A 19,500-nucleotide genomic window follows, 5' to 3' on the forward strand; every position below is an offset into this window, starting at 1 on the left:
CACATTTTAATATAACGAATCTGAATAGAGAGCCTATCCAGATTCATTGTAACATGATGTGTTATATCTGGACAGGAGCCCTTATATTTTAGGACGGTTGAAAGTATTAAAATGGGCTGAAAGTATCGGGCCGAACCGTCGCTGCAGCTTTACTCTGGCCCGATTTCCCGCATAAAAATCCAGGCCTGCTTCCGCGAGAAGACCCAAAATAGGAAATATCCCTCCTGTTCACGGTGGCCGCGCCGCGAGGAGATAACGGCTTTCCTACCCACCCACTCCACTCCCCCATCCGCTCGCACGCCATGCCGCCCCCGTCCCTCCTCTCCCTCCTCCCCGCCGCCTCCGTCTCCCCGCGAAGCCGCCGAGCGGCGCGGCGGAGACCCCCCACCGCGAGCCGCCTCCCCGTCCGCGGAGCACGAGCTGCGTCGCCGCTCCACGCCTCCTCCTCCTCCTCCTCCGGTGGCGGCGAAGGCGGAGGAGGTGATGAACTGCACCTCCTCGAGAAGCCGTTCCCTTCCCCATCCCCCGCCGATGAGGATGAGTCTGAGTCGACCGAGGCCGCTCCGGCACTGTCCACGGAGGAGGCGCTCGCGCCGTTCCTCAAGTTCTTCCAGGGGAAGAGCACCGAGCCCGACGAGGACGACGCGGCGGCGGGAGGCGGCGGCGGCGGCGGCGGAGGCTATGTGGAGGAAGACGAGGAGGACAAGGGGGAGGGGAGTGCCGGAGCTGGTGCGGGTGGGCGTGGGGTCGTGTATTACGACCCCAAGCCCGGGGACCTCGCGGTCGGCGTCGTGGTCGGCGGCGACGGGAGGACGCTCGACATCGACGTCGGCGCAGGTGGCGAGCCGGCGCTGATGCTGGCCAAGGAGGCGGTGCCTATGACCGGGGAGGAGTTTGAGTACCTGGCATGCGACGTGGCGTCGAAGGATGCAGCCCAGTTCGCCGCGGAAGGGAAGGTGGGAGTCGTGGTCAGCGGCGGGGAGGGGCAAGGAGAGGCGACGGGCGGGAGGAACGGAAAGGGGAGAGGGAGAGGTTCGCCGGCTTTGGGCGTCGGCACGGTGGTGTTCACCGAGGTCCTCGGTCGAACACTTGGCGGGCGGCCGCTGCTGTCCGCGCGCCGGCTGTTCCGGCGCGTCGCGTGGCACAGAGTGAGGCAGGTTCTCTATGTCTCTCCTTTCTACATTAGTTGGAATTTGATGAACTGATCACTTAGCGATAATTCGGTAGTTCAATCTCTTTTTCATAGTTGATGCATTACTAATCTATAGACAGAGTCTTGACATGATGCTATCCCAGTCCCAGTCCCAGATACTTCAAACCAACCGTTATAGTACTAAGTAATTCTATCGGCCCCATTGTTTGGCTTATTCTGCATATTTGCAAACGAGAAGTAATTTGTGAATAAAACTTTTATATACGTGTTCTTAGCGACCTAAAAGCAAAGGCTGAAAAATAAACTTTGATGAAAAAACCCTAAAATCAGCTTCAAATTTAAGGTTGAAAATTCAAATTTTAGCTGATAAGCATAAGCATAAGCGAAAAGATGAGGCCGATACGGTTAGGTTTGGAGCTCATGAGTCATGACCACCTTGTTTGTAGCAACTAGACCTTAAAGTAACTGCTTGCTCTTAAAGCTCGAAATGTTAAAGCGTAGTGATACATCTTGCTATTAGATTAACAAGCACCTAGGATGTCCAGATCGTAAGTGTCTGAAATCACGTGTGTTAAATAGGAGTTATTAGTATGGAATCGTATGATTATGAGCTTATGGCTCCTATCTGCACTACGAGTTGGCACAATCTCTATGCACCGGCTGTAAGTTATTACACTGTAGAGCTCATGTACTTCAGAAATTCAAGGTGTTACATGAATACTGAGCAATCTAGAGGAAGCTTGTGTGATGAATATGTACAATGAAAATTTTTCTTTCTTGATATCTTTTTGAGTGACAATGGATATGGTTGTCTTACGGAATTTGCATCTCTAACACACTTGAATGAGAAAGTTTCGCGTAAATGTTTTTTAGAGTGATGGCTGTCCTTTTCTTCTTCTGAATGCTCTTATATGACTGTTTATGTACACACCATTGTCCAGATAAAGCAGTTAAATGTGCCTATCAAGGTTAAAATTTTTGAGTGGAATGCCGGAGGCCTGCTGACAAGAATTGAGGTATAATTTTACTATTCTACATTACAAGGTCCTTTTTTCATTTTTATGACTAAAACTTATTTCACTCCTCAGGGGCTTCGGGCATTCCTCCCTAAACCTGAAATGATGACTAGACCAAGAAACTTCACGGATCTAAAGAATACTGTAAGTACAGCATGACATGTAATATCACTTTACATCCCTAGGCACTTGGAATCTGCATTATGCTGCTTTCCTGTTATGGCATAGCAGCATGACTGACTGTTTTAGCAGCTATCTGTTTAAGGAAGTGGTTGTCTTTCATGAATAATAATAATAATATTTCTTCTACACAGGTTGGTCAACAGATCCATGTCTGCATCACAAGGATTGATGAAAAAGCTAACGAATTGATAATTAGTGAAAAAGAAGCATGGGTAAGTTGACTGCATTGACATCTAGTGCTCCCCTTTGTTTTATATTTTCACTGACATATCATTTATCAGAACTGTCTAATTATTTAAAGTAGTGGTTCTTGGTCAATTCAATTTCTGCTGTGCATTAAATTATACTTATATGAGTACAGCAATGCTTATCTTTGTTTATCACTTGTATTAGGCAATGACATACCTTAGGGAAGGAACTCTTTTGCAAGGGACAGTCCGCAAATTGTTTCCATACGGTGCACAAATTACGATTGGCGACACTAACAGAGGGTAACATCTATAACATGATTGTCAATTGCTATATATGTCATTTCTTCCTATTCAACTGAATTTCATTGATCACCCAAAAAATCAAGCATATGTTCCAGTGTGGCTTGTTATCTGCTTGTATCTGCCCAATTAGTTAGAAGAAAATGTCGTATTTAATTTTAGCAGCATTGCTAGGAGTCTTGGCTTTACGTGATGCAAGCATCCTTAGTCTTGATTGTTAGAAGTAGAGTGAAACATGAGGTTTACCAATCGACTCAGATTGTGGGTTTCATTACAAATGCTCACATTATGCGAACTGATGATTAGGGCTCTCTGCGGAAGCATCTTCTGGCTAAGATTTCAGAAACTTGCTATGCTTTAGATCAGGGTGGTTGCACTGATAATGCAGTAGATGACTACTACATTTTACACGTGACTCATATAAATTCATGCATTCATAGTACTTCTCTTTGTTTTGGTAAAAAAAAAGTACTTCCCTTTGATGAACTGCTTTTTTTCCTGGATTGTGAACTGGTCTGCATTATCTCATGCCCAGTCCAGTAGAATGCATATCTAGTCCATATTCTAATGGCACGCTTGTAAAGGTCTGCAAGTGGATAAATCCACACGCCAAATGCAACGTAACTCGTAATGCTTTGCGTTTTGCAGTGGATTGCTACATGTCTCAAATATAACACGGGGGCAGCTAACATCCGTTGGTGATGTGCTAAAAGTGGGTGAGGAAGTGAAAGCTATCGTGATTAAATCAACAGCCCCGGGCAGAATTGCTCTCAGGTACACTGCCCAAACATGTAACCGGATAATTGCTTTTGTTGTTTGATAGGCCATCTGCTGTTCACAGCGTCTATGATTGTCCTTTGAAACTGTTGATGTTTCATTCTGCAGTACCAAGGACCTTGAGAGCGAACCTGGACTGTTTCTCTCTAACAAGGAGGTCAGAAAACTCTAAATTTCTTTCACCATTCTGGACCATCATAAACATACTACTCCATATGTCCCACTGAATAAGGCGCAATTAAACTTAGCACGGTCTTCAAAACTATTTTTTGACTTTAAATTTCTCATATTCTATAGTGTTTATAGCAACAAAAACATAATCATATGAAAGTAAATTTTAAATATTAATCTAATGATATTATTTTCATCAAATAAAATTAAATTTATAATAAAAATAATTATTGGTTAAACATTGAATCTTAAAATATGTGTCTTATTCAGTGGGACAGAGAGCATACCGATGTCAACAATGTAGGCTTGCCAATGTTCAGGCTTGTCACATTTTTTCATTTTTGTATGGTTGCAGAAGGTGTTCTCCGAGGCTGAAGAGATGGCGCAAAGATGCCGGGACCAAATTTCAGAGAAGCATCAACCAGCTGAGTTAGACTCCTCGTTCGACGAGGTTGCTCCCTTTGACGATGAGGCAGTGTCTTATGCGAACTGGAAGTGGTTAAGATTCAGCAAATCTGACAAAACAAACTTTAACCCTCGTGCTGAATCGAGTTTGTAATTTGTAATACAGAGGGAACCTCAATTTCTTTTGTTTCTCAAGTCCATAGTTAACTGCAAATGTGCGTGATTTATTGGAAGAAATGTGATTGTTACCGGCCTTTAATTATGCCATTCCATTGTTTCCATGGCCGTCGAGATATGCTTTCACGAATGGATTCGATCGGATCACCACGCATTTGTTTTTTACTCCACGCTGTCACGCATATATGTGTTCGTGTGGCCTCGCCGTTGGTTAACCGGTAGCTGTTGCCGACGCCTTTTTCTAACAAAAACCGCCTCCATCACAAGAATACGTAAACACCAATCCTGCCGCCCTCACGTTTCTGTTTCTGGACGATCGAGATGGACGCGACGCATGCATCGCACGTTGATTCCATCATGTTCAAGGCTTCATCCGACTGAGATCGATGAACAGCCGGCGACGACGACGAAGCTCAGAAAACTTGGGGAGTGAAAAGGGATCAGGATTCAGGACGACGGCATCGTCAATTCGTCGTCCACTTCATCCATTAATTCCTTTGTCAAAAGCAAACACTGATGTTCACTGCTCATCTTTCTCCCTGCCATATATCCCTTCGATTCGTCCTCTTCTCAATCCGTCTTCCTCATCAATCTTGCCGGTCTTGTCATATTTTATCGTTTATGATAGTGTGATCGACAGCTCCTTTGCTCGGATGAATCTGCCAGTGCAACCACCCAAAGTCATACTACATCGCATTAATAAAGTTTAAAGAAACAAAGGGATAGTAGTAGTAGTAGTATATTAGCATCGATCAATGGCGCACTTTATTCGTTTCTGGATGACACTGACGGTTCAACTCTTAGCCTCTTAGGAAGAGCATTGAGCAACAAGTTTCTGCTGTGCGTTGTCTACCTTGTTAATTAATTAACCTACGTGTTGGTCTTTTATGTGTAGCTAATGGCACTTTTTATGTAAGAGACGAAAGCGAAGCACTAACACTATGTTTTTTTGTAGGTTCGTGTTATAATACTACCATGAGATTCCTCAAGTAGAAGAAGCTTCAGTTCAATGACAGGGATGTGTTTCAGTCTTCTCTAGGCTCTAGCTACCTAACCTTGTTGTATTGTATATATAGCAATATCTAGCGTTGGTTTTCTGAAGGAGACAGAACTCGATCCGATACCAAATCCCATTATTTCTGCCGTTGAATGTCACCGAATCATCACAGCGGACAGTGGATTATGTTTTCTGTGTGGATCGATCAGAAGAAGCCAAAGAAGTTCCCTGTTTCGCTGTCGTTTGATTTGTCTTTGGCCTTTGTAAGTATCCCGCTTCAGTACTCGGTAGCAGTATCTTCAGGGATACTGAGTATAGTAGTCGTACTGGCAGGAAATTGAAGGCCGGCAATGGCAGCTTCAAGTACCCGATTTACTACTACAGGAGGGCACAGTTAGGTTGGCATATGATTGGATCATTGGAGCAGCAGGGTACGGAAACAAATCCTTGGCAGTACTGCTAATGCAGTAGCGGTGATTGACGTGTGGGTCCGGAGCCACACGTCAATGTCTGCTACTGTATCAGTAGTACCGCAGACAATCCACACTGGTAAAGTACTATCTGATCTACCATGGGATCGCCATTTGCCGTAAAGAAGTGTTTTCATTCCTGAATGGATATCTTCTCGTTTCTTGCATACCATCTATTTAATATTAAAAAAAATAAAAAATACAAGATAAATTAGTATGAAACATATTACACCAGAAACATACCATACCAAATTCGATTTCTGTAAATTAAAAGTAGTTAACGTATGAAAAACGAGAGAATATTTCCTCCATGCATGGAAGAAAATTCACCTCCCATTAGCTGCCAGTAGTAGTGGTCGGTTTGTTGCTAGCGGCTGCCATTCTGTCCATGTAAAAACAAGCACATGAGGCGTTTGATGGCGGTGCGTTCGGTGGACCAGTAGTCCAGTACTACTACGACTGCACAACACAGAACCACACTGCTCAATGGAGTGCGTGTTTTTCGCTGCAGGGGACGGTGGTGAAAGTGAATGCGATTTTTATACGTCGCTCGTGCGGTCGTGCCGCGCGCGCCGGTTGCCCCCTCCACCGCCGTTCGACCGTAACTCCGCGCTTGCGGCTCTCTCGTACGAGAAACCGCGGCGCGCGGCGGCGTTAAAGCGCGGCCGCCACCGTTGCGCGATCGGCGGGGAGTTGGAGGCAAGCATGCACACCTGAACCTTCTCGGTTGGAAGGTTAGGGGCGGAGCTTAAAAAAAAAAGTATTTCATCTGTTTCAGATTATAAGACTTTATAGAATGCGGTAATGCTAGAAAGTATTATAACTTAAAACAGAGGTAGTACCTCTTATTCGTTTTATTTCACTTTAAATCGAGTTGAAGCTAATACGTGTAAGTTTGTATTGAGAGATGTATGTAGTGAAAATAAATGAATTATAACTGAAAAGAAAATAAATACCTGGTTACTGGGCATCTCCTTTTATAGTGTAGCTCCCCCTTTGTGGTAGGCTAGAAAAAAATGTATTTGTTTAAGCTAGGGCTAATAAGTCATATAATCTCTATCAAATCAAGAAAAACACACGGCACCATACAACGAAGAACCGTTCTGTCAACGAAGATCGGTCGCCTCAGCATCACGTTACCTCTCGCGATTGATAATTGCTTCGCTGGTGGTCAGATCAACTAGACAATTAGTATCGGACTCGGAGATTACTACTGCAACTAACAGGGCGGCAAAGTCAAGGCCAGCTGCATGCATGCATGCAGATTGCAGAGCGATGGGCCGGTAGTTCTGTAGTCGGTCCTTGTGTCGCCCGGAGTTTGGAGTAACTTGCTTAGAAATTAAAGCAGATTGGTGCATTTTGCGTTGCTGAAACATTAATTCCAACTTGAAATATAAATGGATTCCATATGATATTCGGAAGAATTTCTTTTTTTCAAAGAAAATAACAGATTTGCACAATTTTCACACAGGAGCATCAAAGAAACATCCGACGTAATGAGACGAGCTAAACTAGGTTTTTAACTCGTGAGATCATTTTCATATGCACTTTCTAATTACTCCTTCCCTATCATAACATGCTCATTTTTAGCTCTTATCATTTGTGTTTTTTAAAAAATATTTTTAGAGTAATCATTACATCACGGTTTGTTATAATAAAGAATAATTATATTGGGAATAGATAAAGTGGATACTAATTACATTGGAATTATAAAAATAGATGTATTCTAGTAATTTTGGCTATGTATTTGTATGTGTGGGATGAGTGAAAAATAAACTTATTTTGGGATAGAGAGTAGTGCTTAATTTTTTAGCTATAGGTTTAGTGCTTTACCATTATTACGTTTATGTATAATAAAATGATAGGAATAAGACGGAACTTATTTATGAGCCAGTACACGAGTGATGAGTCGAGTCAAATTAAACATTTTGCTTGTAAAATTAACAAGACGAAGCTGATCCGACTTTTTAATTAGGAGCTGTCTATATGTTGACAGAAAACCCTATAAATCTTGCAACGAGCTCAGTCCACCCTAATCGCATAGACAAGACTCCATTTCAAACGAGCAGAGCGTCAAACCGTTTCCTAATCAGGCCATAAAAGGCGGTTCAAGCCGTTAATCACCACACACACCCTTGTATCTCTCGGTGACATGGGAGGCGCACGCACGGCGCCCGCTGACATGTGGTCCCACCCTGCAAATACTGTGGGTGGGGACTCGGGTTGACAGCTAGCCGGTTAAAAAAGACGAGGCTTCCCGCTTTTCTCAGTAAAAAAAAAAAAAGGCTCCAGTACCACACCAGCTGTACAAAAAGTTCGACATGGCCCACTGACAAGTGGACCCCACCTCGCTTCGGCCCCACTCCTCCCCCCATCATTTTTTTTTCCCAAGCCACGTTCACCTCGCCCCCCACCGACGAGCCGCACCCACTCATTAAAAAAAACAAACAAGGCCCCACACGTCACACTCTCAGGAGCGGGGAGTGGGACCCACGTGTCAGTGAAGGTGGGTCAGCCTCACCTGGTCAGGCGGGGTACCCGTACCGGGACGGACGCGAGGTGGTGGTGGTTCCGTTGGGCGGTGGGGCCCGCACGCTGGCTCAGTCATCAGTTCGTCACACTACTCGCCTTTTTTTTTTCCTCTCCCTTTTTCTCGCTTTTTTTTTTGGCTCAATTTGTTTTATCCGCTTCAGTGCTCTCGCTGCTGTTTTCTTTTTCTTCTTCTCGCTGAGCTCTACTACTGCACTACACTACACTCTCTTCGCGTTCTCTCTCTCTCGCTGCAATGGAGGCGTAGTGTTGGGAGGAGGGAGGGAGAGAGAGAGGGAGAGAGGGAGCTAGGGTTTTTGGGCCGCCGCTGCCTCCTTGAGTTCGTCGTCCCTCCGGTGAGTCTGCACTCTCTCGTTCTCAGATCCGGTGAGTCTGCCGCCGCCGTCTAGATCTGCGTCTGCTGGGCGGTGTAGGCGTGGTTCTTGGGTTTTTCTTGCGCGGATTTGAGCTGGGGTTGCGTGGATTTGAGTTTGTTGGAGCTGCATTTCGGGGGGAGTTAGTTTTCTGTGCGAGATGTTTAACCGTCAGTTTTGTTCTTGCGGGGTTTGATTGCTTTGCTACGAGGCTTGATTCCGCTGGGAAAAAAAACACTGGCCTTCGCTTCTTCTTGCGTTTCTTGTGGGTCTTTTCGTAGATAGAATTTTTGAAAAATGGGTATTGGGTGTAGATCTGTGAGCTGATGTGCGGTGGTATTGCAGGCTCCGAACCCTTGGGCGTGCGGCAGTGTAGGCTCCAATGGGGAAGTCTCCGGCGAAGTGGATCAAATCCGTGCTCTTCGGGAAGAAGTCATCGAGGTCCGGCTCTACCAAGGCGAAAGATTTATCGGTATGTTTTACACCTCTTTGTTTGCGCGGCAAATACTGTTGTTGCAACCGATTTCTTGATGATTATGGAGTCCAGTTATGGAATTGTAGTTAGATAGAAGGGATCTGTTGTTGTAACCAAATTTATTACTTTCCATACGCAGAAGGGCTCGAACAACAAAGGGTATGCTGCTGCTGGGAAGGATGCTGGGTTTGAGAGCTCCCCGGTGATATCAGAGCCGGTGCTCGTTACACCTCATAACAATGAGGCTGTCCAGGAGGTTGGGAGGGGTGAGAATTCCAGCTTACAAGGTGAAGTGGTGGTGCGCGATGTCAGTCAAGACCTGGAGAAGCAGAATACTGTCGTTTCCGATGCGTCCAACGACCCCGAGAGGTTGAGAGAGGAACAAGCGGCCGTCAAGGCACAAGCTGCCTTCCGAGGCTATCTGGTAATGTTTCTTTTTTCTGATTCCTGTTTGATCCTGCATGCCTTTTGTAAAATTTCCTTGCGTCGTGTAGTTCTGCAATCCACTAAAGAACCCGACAATACCTTGTAAAGTTCTTCTTTAGAATTATGCATCCTAAATTTAGCATGGTATTGGTCCAGGCACGTCGGGCATTCCGTGCGTTGAAAGGAATCATAAGACTCCAAGCCCTGATTCGTGGGCATCTCGTAAGGAGGCAAGCCGTTGCAACTCTTCGTGCAACATGGTTGATTGTGAAGTTTCAAGCTCTAGTCCGTGGTAGGAATGTCAGACTTTCTACTAATACCATTCAAGTCAACTGGAAGCTTGTTCAACAACAGTCGGGGGTAAATTTCTTGCTGATCCTGTTTCATTCAGTACCTGATGTATTCATCATAATGATGCCCCTTTCCTTTTAATCTGTTTCACTGTTATATAAAAAAAGGCCTACAAGGCCGCATACAAGGAACATGTGCCCCAACCTTTTAGCACTTAAGCCGCATAAGCAGCCAATTATGCTGTATAAGAGCTACAAGGTGGGGTCATCGCACGAAACCGCTTACCACTTTTTAAAACATTGCAAGTCTATCATCAAAATGCTCCTGGTTCAACATAAGCAAGTAATAGCACTACAATCATGCTAAATAGAACATTGCTACACATATTTTTGCATGCTTGCATTCATCGCTTTTAGTTTGTTTGGGAAGCTTTGTTAAAACTGACAGATTCGCCTGGCAAGATATGCTAGTTATATGATTCTTTCCCCTTTTTGCAGAGTGGTAAGCGGGATGCATGGAAGGAGAAATTGTCTTCAAATGCATTTGCTCGTAAGGTATACTAAATTTAGTCTTCTAATGGCTTGATACAAATATGAGAATCTTGAATCTATGCATTAGCCTGTTATACTCATTACTCACAGGCATATATCACTCTTTTGTTTCCTGTATGTATATGTTTTCTTCTTTTGTGCTAATTGTTTTTTCTATAAATGCTGTAGCTTTTAGCTTCACCAATTCTGGTAGAGGCTCTCCATTTTCAATATGATGAGAGGGATCCAAATTCAGCCTTCAACTGGTTGGAGAGATGGACCATAGGTCGTGTCTGGAGGCCCATTTCACATCCAAAGAGAGCTGCTGTTACTGATGCCAAGCCACACACAAGGAAGGCCAGTTATGCAATGGAAACAGAGTCAGGGAAGTTGAAGCGCAATTCTCGGAGAAGTTCTGCTGCACCAGTTGAGTCCTCTCAGACGAACATGGCCATGGAAACTGAAAAATCAAGGCGAAACCCAAGGAAATTCACTAGCTCTACTGCTGATTCAGTGCCCGAAAGTCAGTTAACTGAACTTGAGAAGGTCAAACGTAACCTTAGGAAGGTAACTAATTCTATGGCTGAGGCTTCAAAGGTATCTACTCCTGCAACTGAGATCCCTGAACGCCAAGAGGTCCAATGTGAGAAACCACAGCGAACTGCAGAAGAAGTTCCAAATTATCCTGAGATCCAAGAACCTCAGAATGGTAATCTGTTGGAAAATGCTAAGACGGATATCCTGGTACCTGATCTTCAACCTGAACCGGAGGTTCCTTCTTATCAAGTTGAAACTGAAGAAAAAGTTGCTGAACTGACTGTTGCTGACCCTGCGGTAGAAACTATGCCGCTGCAAGATATCCACAATGAAGAAAATGCTTTAGTAAATGATATGGAACAGAGATCCAAAGAAGAACCTCTTTCTACTGAGAGCCTTAAAAGCAGCAAGAGGAGGTCTTCATTCTCAACCAAGACAGAGTATCCAGAAAATGGTTCAAAGAATTCGCCTGCTGTTCCCAGCTACATGGCTGCAACACAATCTGCGAAGGCGAAACTGCGGGGACAGAATTCACCCAGACTTAGTTCTGACTCTGCGGAGAAAAATGGCTTCACCAGGCGCCATTCCCTCCCATCCTCTAATGGTAAGTTGAACTCGCACTCGCCGCGTACACAAAGGCCAACCCATGCTGGTGGCAAAGAGGGAGTGAAGGCTGACAAGTCTATGCTATCATCAAGAGACGCAAGTGGTAAGTTGTAAACAATATATCTGAATATTCATTGTTTGCATTAGTATCTGTATTGTGCCTAACATTATTATGCATTTAACTTTACCTTCCAGTATACGCAGAATGCATTTGGATATTAAGAGGAATTTGAATAATCTAGAAGAAAGTTGATAGAATAAACCAATTTCCTGTTTTATGCATAATATCTTCCTATCACCCTCATTTTGCTTTACATAATGAAAATGAAACATCCATTTCTTCATTATTTCACATAGGTGGGCGCTGGGACACCATCTATCCCTTTTGTTATCTAGATTTGTTGTGATGTACATGAGCTTAGCTTGATTGTTAAGAGCATATCAGTCCTAAAATATTCACCGAAATCTGTAGATATAGTGAACCTTCAGTCAATGTCACCTGAGATCCAAATGTTTAGAATGTAAAGGAACAGATATATGACTTCACAATAATAGCTGTCCTTGTGACTTAACAATATTCCTGTTGAATTTAGTGACCTCAATTCTTAGTTTGTTTTGCTGATTGGAAAGCTTGATGTTTCCCATGTTCTTAAACATTTTTAAATTTCATACTTGTGGGCTCAAGAAAACCTGCCTGTTTTGTTTATCACATTTATGCGATGTATGTTTGAGATGTTCTTTTCACATACCAAGTAGTAGCATTGCATAGCCATTGTCACAATTTCTCAGGCCACTTATTTTTTAACAAACTACAGAAAGACCTGCCAAAGCTGAATGGAAACGCTGAAGAGTTCATCGATCGAGCACCAAATCCTCCTGTTGGGTTGCGCAACATTCGGGTGGATGACGACGATGATGGCGTCTGCAGTTTGATCCAATTGTTTTGCTTCCGATGTAAAAAAGATGTTCTCCCCATCCGTGACAGTGAACCAGCTGCTTTGTTGTGGTTTGTATCTGGTGCGATTTGACTTATTTCTATAGGGTTTTTGCGTCCTTTCCTCTGCCATGTTCATGTATAGCTGAAGCGTTTCCGGTTTGCTTTTGATTTCCCTGCCTCCCCGAGACACCCTGCTTTTGTTGAGCAAGAGAGCTGCTGATGTTAGAGAGAACTTGTTGGATTGAACAATCTTATCCCATTTGGACATCTCTTCTGCGTTTTCTTCTTATAACTGACTAGCGAGTTGTGCCATTCCATGACACCCTGTTTGTTTACTGCTTTTCTTGGCCTCCTTTTCATGTCGAGCGGTCCAGTTGTTTTGCCTGCACTGTGAATGTGAGATGGATGTCATGTTCCTAAATCCTGTGAAAATTATGTACTACCCTCGTCTCAAAATATAACAATCTAGGATCAGATTAGATATATTCTAGTATTATGAATCTGTACAAGAATTTTGTTCAGATTAGTATAACTATATGAAATGTTTAATTCAATTTTAGATTGCTATATTTTTAAGATGGAGGAAGTAGAATTCTAAGAAATCTCGGCAAAATTCCAGCCTTGTGTTCAAAAGGAGGCCAAAATATAGTAACAACCTAGAATTGGATTAGACACATCTTAGTTCCATGAATTTGCACAAGAATTGCACGGGATATTTGTTCAGATTTGTATAACTTTAATTCGATTTTAGATTGTTACTACATTTTGAGATAGGAGTAAAATTCTACAAAATCTCTAGAAAATTCCGGCATTGTGTTCAAAAGGAGGCCAAGGATTCAAGGCGAAATCGAGTCCCGCATAAGACATGTCGGTCACCACCGTCCGTCCCCAGGTCCCGCGACACCGGCGTGTGGCCGCTCGCCGTCTGATGGGCGATTCGACGGCGAGGTAAGCCATCGTCAGGTCACGGCGGCGGCTGGGCCGCGCTATCGCAAGCCCAAGGATGGCATGCCATGGGCTCGTCACGCAAGCAAAATTCCTCATTTCTCAATGACGGCCTGGTTGCGGCCCCGCTCGATTACGAAAAGTTTGTAGAAATTTTTAAAACCAAACTTTTCAACTTGCACGGTAAGTTGGGAATAAAAATCGTCGCTGTTCAGACGTTGACTCTCGTTGTTTTTATAGTTTTTGTATGGATGCTCTCGTGTCGTGTGTCTCGCCATAGTGCATGATGACCTTAATTTGATTCCCAGAACATAAAATAAAAGGGAAATATAAAATGTGCTGATACCATTATTGATGATCATGTATAAAGTTTTTTTGGTAGTATGACTAGTTTGCGATCAATTAACCAAATATGCCAGATTATGTGATCAATTATTACCTTGCTTATTCCTAATATCTATACTAATACTAATACTAATCTATACTAATATAAAAAAGGAGGAGTTGCCCCCCTCTAATCTTATAGGTGAAATCGGATTAATCTGTACCGTCCATCCGCGCGCAAGAGGTCTCCACCGCACGATTGAGTACTGCCGCGAAGACGACTCTCCATTCACGTGCGGAGACTTCGCTCCTCCTCCTCCTCGGCGTCCTCGCTCGCTCCTCTGTACTGCCGCCACGCCGCTGCATCCTCGCCGAAGCCGCCTTCTTCTCCGTCCGCCGCCGGAGCCGAGGTCCCCTTCCGCCGCTGCCGGATCCTACCATTCGTCGCGGCCGGCGCTCCTCCTCCTCGCTCACTCGCTCGCTCCGGATTACTGCCGCCGCGCCGCCGCATCCTCGCCGGAGCCGAGTGTTAGAATTAATGAATGGGCCTTAGCCCACTCGAAGATTAATTCTTTGGAAAATCACAAAAGCCCACCTCATGGGATGGCATGCATGTGGAGTTTAGTACCACCTTGCTTATTCTAGGAGAGGGGGACCTCCTTAAAAGGGAGGATGCCCTCCTAGCCGCTTGAAGCATGTGTGGTGGAGAGAAGAGGGGAAACACACGCGCGCGCTCGCTTGCCTCGCCTGGCCTGGGCAGGCGGTGCGCGTGCACGACGTACGCGTCGAATGGTTCGAAAAATTGGCTTCTCACCCTTGCGCAGATGCAGCCTCCTTTTGCAGTTTTGTTTTGCTGCAAATTCGGATTCGTTTTTGTTTTGGAAACGTTCCGAAAAATTCGGTGTGTGCAAACAGCGTGGAGTCCGGATAAGTTACGCGCGACTTATCCGGTTCGGTTACGCGCAGTAGAGATCGTGCGGGCGCCCTGATCAAGCGACCCTTCTCTATATAAACCGACCTGCCGTCTTCACGGAACACACGCGAAATCAATCTAGGGTTTGCCTCCTACTCTGTACTGCACCGTCGCTCGTAGACTACTCCATCTCGCTCGCCGGCGTGCACCGGCGATCGGGAGAGCAGGTCTCCGGAACCTCTGCCTTCGACGTCCTGCACCGGGAGAAGGCGGCAATAAGGTTTTTGGGAAGCGCTTCGCGCGACTGCTCCCTGTTCGTTCGCGACGACTCGCCTTCCTCTTCGCTCGCGTGTTTCGTGCCTTCGTAGACGCCTGCGAAAAGTTTCGACCAAGCAGCCGGTCTTTCCATCACCTCGGTACGTGTTCAATATGTTGCGCATATTTGATCTGTTCATGTTATACTGTGTAGCTTACATGTGTAGATCTAATGATGCGTTCATGCTAGTTTTCATCTGTAATGTCATGATTTATTTATGGAATTGATTAAATCATTATATGCCTATAATCTCAACAATCCAAAAACCTTATTATAGGCACTGTGATTTTACTATGGCTGGTTTTGCCGATGCACTGAGGCCGGATAAATTCACCGGTGTGCATTTTAAGAGATGGCATATCAGGGTCACTCTGTGGCTGACAGCTATGAAATGCTTCTGGGTGAGTACTGGCAAACCTGAAGGAGTTCTTACTGCTGAACAGCAGAAGCAATTCGAGGAAGCCACTACTCTCTTTGTGGGATGCATTCTTAGCGTTCTTGGCGATTGTCTGGTCGAGGTGTATATGCATATGACCGACGCTAAGGAGTTGTGGGATGCACTGAATACTAAATTCGGTGCTACTGATGCTAGCAATGATCTGTATATCATGGAGCAGTTTCATGACTACAAGATGGCTGACAACCGTTCTGTAGTCGAACAGGCTCATGAGATACAAACCATGGCTAAGGAACTCGAACTCCTTAAGTGTGTCTTACCCGACAAATTTGTGGCCGGGTGCATTATTGCGAAATTACCTCCATCTTGGAGAAGTTTCGGTACTGCACTCAAACACAAGAGACAGGAATACTCCGTTGAGGGGTTGATAGCGTCTCTTGATGTTGAGGAGAAAGCTCGGGAAAAGGATGCCGCGTCTAAGGGCGATGGTGGGCAGTCCAGTGCCAATGTTGTGCACAAGGCTCAGAACAAGAGCAAGGGAAAATACAAAGCTCAGCAGACCACCAACTTCAAGAAGCAGAAGAAGAACAACAACAATCCTAATCAGGATGAGAGGACTTGCTTTGTGTGTGGCCAAGTTGGTCATCTGGCTAGGAAGTGTCCACAGCGCAAGGGGATGAAGGCACCTGCAGGGCAGACTTCTAAGTCTGCTAATGTGACTATTGGCAACACTGGAGATGGAAGCGGGTATGGTAATCTACCTACTGTTTTTTCAGTTAATCAGTCTACTAATTGGTGGGTTGACACTGGGGCCAATGTACATGTTTGTGCTGACATCTCATTGTTTTCTTCTTATTAGGTCGCACGGGGTTCCACCGTCCTAATGGGGAATGGGTCACATGCTTCTGTTCATGGTGTTGGCACGGTAGATCTGAAGTTTACTTTGGGAAAGATCGTGCAACTGAAGAACGTGCAGCATGTCCCTTCTATCGACAGGAATCTTGTTAGTGGCTCCCGTCTGACTAGAGACGGATTTAAGTTGGTTTTTGAGTCTAATAAAATAGTCGTGTCTAAACATGGATATTTTATTGGTAAAGGTTATGAGTGCGGAGGCCTGTTCCGCTTTTCTCTTTCTGATTTCTGCAATAAGTCTGTGAACCATATTTGTGGCAGTGTGGATGATGAGGCTAATGTTTGGCACTCACGTTTATGTCATATTAATTTTGGCTTGATGTCTCGGCTTTCCAGCATGTGTTTAATTCCTATGTTTTCCATTGTCAAAGGTTCTAAGTGCCATAGTTGTGTGCAATCGAAGCAACCTCGCAAGCCTCACAAGGCTGTCGAGGAGAGAAACTTGGCACCACTAGAACTCCTACATTCAGATCTTTGTGAAATGAATGGGGTGTTGACGAAGGGTGGAAAACGATATTTCATGACGTTGATTGATGATGCTACTAAATTTTGCTATGTGTATTTGTTGAAAACGAAAGACGAGGCTCTAGACTATTTTAAAATTTATAAGGCAGAAGTTGAAAATCAACTTGACAGAAAGATAAAAAGGCTTAGGTCTGATCGTGGTGGAGAGTTTTTCTCGAACGAGTTTGACTTATTCTGTGAGGAACATGGCATCATACATGAGAGGACGCCTCCCTATTCTCCCGAGTCTAATGGGATTGCTGAAAGGAAGAACCGCACACTGACTGACTTGGTGAATGCCATGTTGGACACCGCAGGACTGCCTAAGGCATGGTGGGGGGAGGCATTGTTGACCTCAAATCATGTGTTAAACAGAGTTCTTAACAGAAATAAGGACAAAACACCATATGAGATATGGATTGGGAGAAAACCATCACTTTCTTATTTGCGCACATGGGGGTGCTTGGCGAAAGTCAATGTACCAGTAACGAAAAAGCGCAAACTTGGACCCAAGACTGTGGACTGTGTCTTTCTGGGATATGCTCATCATAGCATTGCCTATAGATTTTTAATAGTTAAATCCGAGGTACCGGACATGCATGTTGGTACAATTATGGAATCTCGTGATGCTACCTTCTTTGAGAGCTTTTTCCCAATGAAGGATACACATAGTGGTTCGAACCAACCTTCTGAAATAATTCCCAGTTCAATCACACCACCAGAACAAACTGAATATACACATGAACATGTCTCTGAGGAGGATGTCAGTGAAGCTCCTTGAAGGAGTAAGAGACAAAGGACGGCTAAGTCTTTTGGTGATGATTTCACTGTGTACCTCGTGGATGACACTCCTAAGTCAATTTCAGAAGCATATGCATCTCCTGATGCAGACTACTGGAAGGAGGCTGTCCGTAGTGAAATGGATTCCATTATCGCTAACGGGACTTGGAGGTGACAGAGCGACCCTATGGGTATAAACCTGTGGGGTGCAAGTGGGTGTTCAAGAAGAAGCTTAGGCCTGACGGTACTATTGAAAAGTACAAGGCTCGGCTTGTTGCTAAGGGCTATACTCAGAAAGAAGGCGAAGATTTCTTTGACACTTACTCACCTGTTGCTAGATTGACCACAATTCGTGTGCTACTTTCCCTAGCAGCCTCACATGGTCTTCTCGTTCATCAAATGGACGTTAAGACAGCTTTTCTTAATGGAGAGCTGGATGAGGAGATCTATATGGATCAACCTGATGGGTTTGTAGTTGAAGGTCAAGAAGGCAAAGTGTGCAAATTGTTGAAGTCTTTGTATGGTCTGAAACAAGCTCCTAAGCAATGGCACGAGAAATTTGACAAAACATTGACATCTGCAGGCTTTGCAGTCAATGAGGCAGATAAATGTGTGTATTATCGCCATGGTGGGGGTGAGGGAGTTATTTTGTGCTTGTATGTTGACGACATACTGATATTTGGGACAAACCTTGAGGTGATAAATGAGGTTAAATTATTCTTGTCTCAAAATTTTGATACGAAGGATTTGGGAGTAGCTGATGTTATCTTAAACATTAAGTTAATTAGAGATGAGAATGGGATTACACTCTTGCAGTCTCATTATGTGGAGAAGATTTTGAATCGCTTTGGCTACATTGATAGTAAGCCTTTTCCAACACCTTATGATCCTAGCTTGTTGCTTCGCAAGAACAAGAGAATTTCTAGGAATTAACTGGAATACTCCCAAATCATTGGCTCGTTGATGTACCTGGCTAGTGCAACTAGGCCTGATATCTCCTTTGCTGTGAGCAAGTTGAGCCGATTTACCTCTAATCCAGGAGATGATCACTGGCGTGCGCTTGAGCGAGTAATGCGCTATCTGAAAGGTACTGTGGAAGGGGCTTCACTATACTGGGTATCCTGCGGTACTGGAGGGTTATAGTGATTCTAACTGGATCTCTGATGTGGATGAGATCAAAGCCACTAGTGGATATATCTTCACACTGGGTGGTGGTGCTGTTTCATGGAGGTCTTGCAAACAGACCATTTTGACGAGGTCAACTATGGAAGCAGAGCTGACGGCACTGGATACTGCTACTGTTGAGGCAGAATGGCTGCGTGATCTATTAATGGATCTGCCTATTGTTGAAAAACCGGTGCCGGCTATCCTTATGAACTGTGACAATCAAATGGTAATTGTCAAAGCGAATAGTTCTAAGGATAATATGAAATCGTCTAGACATGTGAAAAGACGATTGAAGTCTGTCAGGAAATTAAGAAACTCCGGAGTTATAACGTTGGATTACATCCAAACAGCGAGAAACCTGGCAGATCCCTTCACGAAGGGACTATCACGAAATGTGATAGACAATGCATCGAAGGAGATGGGTTTGAGACCTATGTGAGTTATACTATGGTGGTAACCCAGTCTATGTGATCGGAGATCCCGTGAATTAGATCCTGGGAAGAACAAATCATTAGTAAAATAGAGGAGAGTACCAATATATACCCTCTCCAAGTGAAGATGCATGTACTCTCGTGAGCTGCAAGGCAGGTTGGCTATGCCTTAATGAGTTCTGTTGGCTTTAATTAGCGAAGATGTTGTCCTGCAGAGCATTCTTGAAAGAACTCACCTTTGTGAGCTTGACTGTTGGTCGCAGTCT

The 19,500-nt window shown here is 44.5% G+C and overlaps 2 protein-coding genes across 2 annotated transcripts; both read left to right on the forward strand.

Annotated features, from left to right (window-relative positions):
• Positions 1-231: 231 nt before the first annotated feature.
• Positions 232-4,585, forward strand: LOC127775177 (protein PIGMENT DEFECTIVE 338, chloroplastic-like). Its single transcript, XM_052301498.1, has 8 exons — positions 232-1,157; positions 2,095-2,169; positions 2,242-2,313; positions 2,484-2,564; positions 2,746-2,843; positions 3,492-3,617; positions 3,729-3,777; positions 4,147-4,585. The coding sequence occupies exons 1-8, from the start codon at positions 303-305 to the stop codon at positions 4,348-4,350; spliced, it is 1,560 nt and encodes a 519-aa protein (XP_052157458.1). The 5' UTR covers positions 232-302; the 3' UTR covers positions 4,351-4,585.
• Positions 4,586-8,542: 3,957 nt separating this feature from the next.
• Positions 8,543-12,812, forward strand: LOC127775175 (protein IQ-DOMAIN 31-like). Its single transcript, XM_052301496.1, has 7 exons — positions 8,543-8,725; positions 9,089-9,215; positions 9,358-9,642; positions 9,801-10,004; positions 10,433-10,489; positions 10,655-11,711; positions 12,424-12,812. The coding sequence occupies exons 2-7, from the start codon at positions 9,126-9,128 to the stop codon at positions 12,453-12,455; spliced, it is 1,725 nt and encodes a 574-aa protein (XP_052157456.1). The 5' UTR covers positions 8,543-8,725; positions 9,089-9,125; the 3' UTR covers positions 12,456-12,812.
• Positions 12,813-19,500: the final 6,688 nt, after the last annotated feature.

Source organism: Oryza glaberrima, chromosome 5 (genome assembly GCF_000147395.1).
Source record: "Oryza glaberrima chromosome 5, OglaRS2, whole genome shotgun sequence".
Lineage (NCBI taxonomy): Eukaryota > Viridiplantae > Streptophyta > Magnoliopsida > Poales > Poaceae > Oryza > Oryza glaberrima.